The sequence below is a fragment of the Sinocyclocheilus anshuiensis genome, unplaced genomic scaffold, assembly GCF_001515605.1.
Source record: "Sinocyclocheilus anshuiensis isolate Anshui unplaced genomic scaffold, SAMN03320099.WGS_v1.1 scaffold2308, whole genome shotgun sequence".
Lineage (NCBI taxonomy): Eukaryota > Metazoa > Chordata > Actinopteri > Cypriniformes > Cyprinidae > Sinocyclocheilus > Sinocyclocheilus anshuiensis.
Window position 1 is genome coordinate 118,130 of NW_015546032.1, and position 4,652 is coordinate 122,781.

Genomic DNA, 4,652 nt, shown 5'->3' on the forward strand with positions numbered 1-4,652 from the left:
TAAAATGTTACGGGTCTCTGTTGCTATGGCGACAGGAGGGGGCTGGTTGCCGTGGCAGCCAGTATGGGGGGGGGGCTAATTAAGGTTCATTGCAGCAGTATAACGAACTTCATGATGCTTTTGCTTTGTGAAATGGAAGATGGTTAAAATATGATTATTTCTTTTAATTATCCTACTGTACAGAGTGTGTGTGTGTGTGTGTGTGTGCTGGCTTACTTCTGCACGTATGTTTATTACACGTGAAATTAAATGTCTCAGAACGGGACATTCATTTAGGGAGAGACAGAGCAATTACAGAATCTTCAGCCATTATATTTCTCTTTTCTTGTCAAGTGTGTGCGTTTATTTCAGAGCTGATTTTCAGAAAGAAATGTGAGTCACGTCAATGGCTGTTTCTCCTCTCAACATCATTCTGAAGAATCTAATGAAGCATCAGCAGAGACTCTCAGGACTTGAGGCTGGATTCACAACAATCGTCTTAAGAATTGATCTCAAGAAATTCTCAAGAAGTGCAATTCTTCAAATTTTCTCAAAAGTTCTGTTTTCTTCAGAATAAAATGGCAGTAGTGTAATATAACAAAATAAATCCTGACGAACATTAATGATAAATCTATTTATTACACGGCTCTGTGGAATACTCAATTCTGATTGGTCAGTCAGCACATTCCGAGGTATGTTATTCCCCGTTAACAACCGGTAAAAACTAACAACACAGGTTCATCAGGGTAACTGCAGGCGGCACTATTCGCTTGCTCAGAAAAAAAATTTCTTCATGGAAGCTTTGCATTTGGTTGTCTAATAAAATATTAAAACTCAAATCAATATTCTCTGTACAAATATTTCATTCTGTCATCCTGGTATTGCGGACTTGCTCTCTCTTGTTTCATACAAACGCAGCTGCTGCCATTTTGAGACGATTGGTTTGTACACTGTAATGGATTGTTAGATAACTAACAAACTGGTAAGATTTTAAAACGGTTTCATCTTAAATCAATATCTTTTATTGCCATAATTATTTATGTTGTGAAATGCCGTGTAATAAGTAGTATGTCTGTAACATATCTCTTAATGTCTGTCTAGTTTGAACTTGCCGCTTACTAGCAACTGCTTTCTTCACGGAAACTTTGCGTTCAAATATTACAGCTCAAATCAATATTTCGTTTCTAATTATTTCGTTTTGTGGCAAGTAGCCATGTAATAAGCGGGATAATGTACATCCAGCCAGTTAAAAATAAAGTCCTTCAGTCTTATACAACAGCCCTCCGCTTCGCAACGATAAACCTGTTGGGCAGCAGGTCCAACGTCAGGAAAGCAGCAGGTCCTGATGGGATTTCTGGCCATGTTCTGAGGTCCTGTGCTGATCAGCTCGCTGGCTTGTTTTTCTGCGATAAGAACTGGCTGGATGTACATTATCCCTTACCTATTAAACACAGTAAGCACCTCACGATCATATTGTTTTTCTAAAGCGGAGATCAGGACAACTAGATGAGCCCCAGAGACAGATTCCCTCCAAAGACCCCATCATCTAGATGGACATCGGGACAAGATCACGGGAACAAGACAAGTCCTCTGCACAATCTTTGTTGCAGCCTAGAATTAAACTGCTGGTTTCATCTGGCCAGAGGAGAACGGCACAATATTTTGACACACTATTTCTCTGTTTAATACAGTAAAGCTACTTTGACACAATCGACATTGTAAAAATTGCTATATAAATAATGTTGACTTGACTTGACTTGACTTAAAGGGCATAAAAAGTGTTTGTTTAATGAATTTTCTTGTTCAAAAACCTTTTGACTAACCTTCAGTCGTCAAGAGCTGCAGGAAACGAGTGCAGATATCATCTGAAACCAACCTAATTCATGAATTCATTCAACATCTTAAATTTGGGTATTTAAGACAGTGTGAAGTTTGTGCTAACTTTAAGAAGTCATTTATACTGAATTAAACAAAATAAAATAATTCTTGCTACATTTTGTCTTAATAAAAAAATAAAATAATATTTGGAGAATAAAAAAAAATTCTACACATTTATTTTCAAAACATTTCAAGAATCCGTCCCCTGATGTGATCCCAAAAACCAGGACTAAAGCAAGAACCAGCTCATCAGAGGCTAGGCGCTGCAGAAAGAAGGTTTCAATGCCAAGACATCAAATAAAATGGTGAATGAGGGCATTTTGTGATTATTATACGTTTGCTTCATAACGTAAAAACTGATGACGTTTGTCTGGCAGATCACAGTCACTTCATACATGGCATAAACGCTGTAAAAACATCCTGTGGGCAACCGAGAGCTTTTTCATTTCAGATCTGGGATGTTGAAAATGTCAGCAGTTTAATTGAGGAGATAAAGCTGAGAGAGAGAGAGAGAGATCGAGAGAGAGAGAGAGAGAGAGGAATACAAACATCGTCTCTCGCAGGGAAACAGATTCAATTAAGGAGTTTCTGTGGGAATATTGTCAACATACAGGAGACAGTTATTATTTTGTGCTATCATTCTTCTTATTGCTCATTATGGGATGTTGGGCTGTTTTGGGCCATTATCATTCATTTCACAAATGTGTTTTAGTAGCAGTGAGTTTCATGCAATCTCGCTGGCAGCACACGTACGCACAGCTAAGCTTGATTACACCCAATTAACTTCCTCCTGAAACGCCTGCTGCGCTTCAGACGCCGCTCCGTTGATACACGGATGGACGGACGGATGAATGAATGGATATACGGATGGATGAATGGACAGATGGATGGATGGATGGACGGATGGATGGATGAACGTATGGATGGATGGCTGAACGGACAGATGGATGATGGATGGATGGATGGATGGATGGACGGACGGATGGATGGATGGATGAACGGATGGATGGATGGATGGATGGACGGATGGATGGATGGATGGATGGATGGACGGACGGATGGATGGATGGATGGATGGACGGATGGATGGATGGATGAACGGATGGATGAAGGGATGGATAAACGTATGGATGGATGGATGAACGGACAGATGGATGATGGATGATGGATGGATGGATGGATGAATGGATGGATGGATGGATGGACGGACAAATGGACAGATGGATGGATGGACGGATGGATGAAGGGATGGATGAACATATGGATGAACATATGGATGGATGGATGGATGGATGGATAGATGAAGGGATGGATGGATGGATGAACGGATGGATGGATGGACGGATGGATGAAGGGATGGATGAACGTATGGATGGATGGTTGGTTGGACAAATGTACGGACGGCCGGATGGATGAACGGATGAATGAACGTATGGATGGATGGATGGATGGATGAACGGATAGATGAAGGGATGGATGAACGTATGGATGGATGGATGGATAAACGGAAGGATGGATGGATGGTTGGAAAAATGTATGGACGGCCGGATAGATGAACGGATGAATGAACGAACAGATGGATGTATGGACGGATGGATGGATGGACACATGCATGGATGGATGGATAATCGGATGAATGAACGGACAAGTAATGGACGGACGGGTGTACTCAAATGTTTGTGAAGCCTATTCAAATCAAATGCGAGATGATAATATGAGACTAATTGCTTATTTGATTTCAGGCTGAATAATTTAACCCTTTACAGCAGGTGGCGCTGATGCACAAACACACCTGACAAACAGGAAACACATGCTGGATGACTGCTTCTACTACTCAGAATCAATTAGTGTAGTATGCTAGAATGCTAGTGTGCTGTTCTGAATTCAGTCACAGTGACGGTACGCAGATCGAGCAGCTGTTACGATGCACTGAGGAAGATATATTTTGAGTAAAGTATTCTGTTGCATCTGATTGATGTAATTAAAGTCCAAATGAATTACTAAACCCAGCAGAACACACTACAATTAAGTAAATATATTAAATAATATAAATGAAGAAAATGTGTGACGACAGAATTTTCATTGCTTAAATGTCACCCTAACTCTATCCTGAGCTTTCCAACCCCTAATACACACACACACACACACACACACACACACACACGGAGCAGGCTGATCATGTGACGGTGTGCATATGTCCAGTAATCATCTGCCAGCAGCTGCTGTCACAGCACATCTCACTCACACACTCCTGTGAGCAGCACAACGAGAGCCGGCAGACACACTTGCGTGTGTGTGTGTGAGATACTCTTACAGAAACAAGCATCATGAAAACCAGCTGCCTTTATGAAAGAGACTCAAAATAAGAGTGTATATGACAGAATACACACAGGAGAGATGATCAAAACATCTGATCCAATAGCACAATGATCCATTAAAGCCACACAAATCCAACAATTACACACAATACACACACACACACACACACACACACACACACACACACACACACACACACACACACACACACACTCACTCTCTCTCATACAAATGTCCAGCACTCCGTCAGCATATTAAACCTTTAATGTAAATTGAGTTTACAATAAATCCACCAGCGGCAAAAAAGATGGATGAAATTAAAATTGCTCTCTTGGCAATAGTTACTGACATTTGCATATACATAATGTATTCTGCTGGAGAGAGTGAAAGAGAGAAGAAGTGAGAAAAGAGGAAGAGTGAACAAGAGCAGGTGAGAGTCACATGAGCCTCATTACTGGAGGAAGACAACCAGACAC

At 40.8% G+C, this 4,652-nt stretch overlaps 1 protein-coding gene across 1 annotated transcript in view; it reads right to left on the reverse strand.

Moving 5' to 3' along the window:
- The window catches only part of LOC107698784 (interleukin-1 receptor accessory protein-like 1-B), a 115,342-nt gene extending 113,932 nt beyond the window's left edge, over positions 1-1,410 (reverse strand). The window contains exon 1 of the mRNA XM_016499892.1: positions 1,254-1,410. Coding sequence (XP_016355378.1) covers positions 1,254-1,410 — 157 coding nt within the window. The remainder of the gene's footprint in view (positions 1-1,253) is intronic.
- Positions 1,411-4,652: the final 3,242 nt, after the last annotated feature.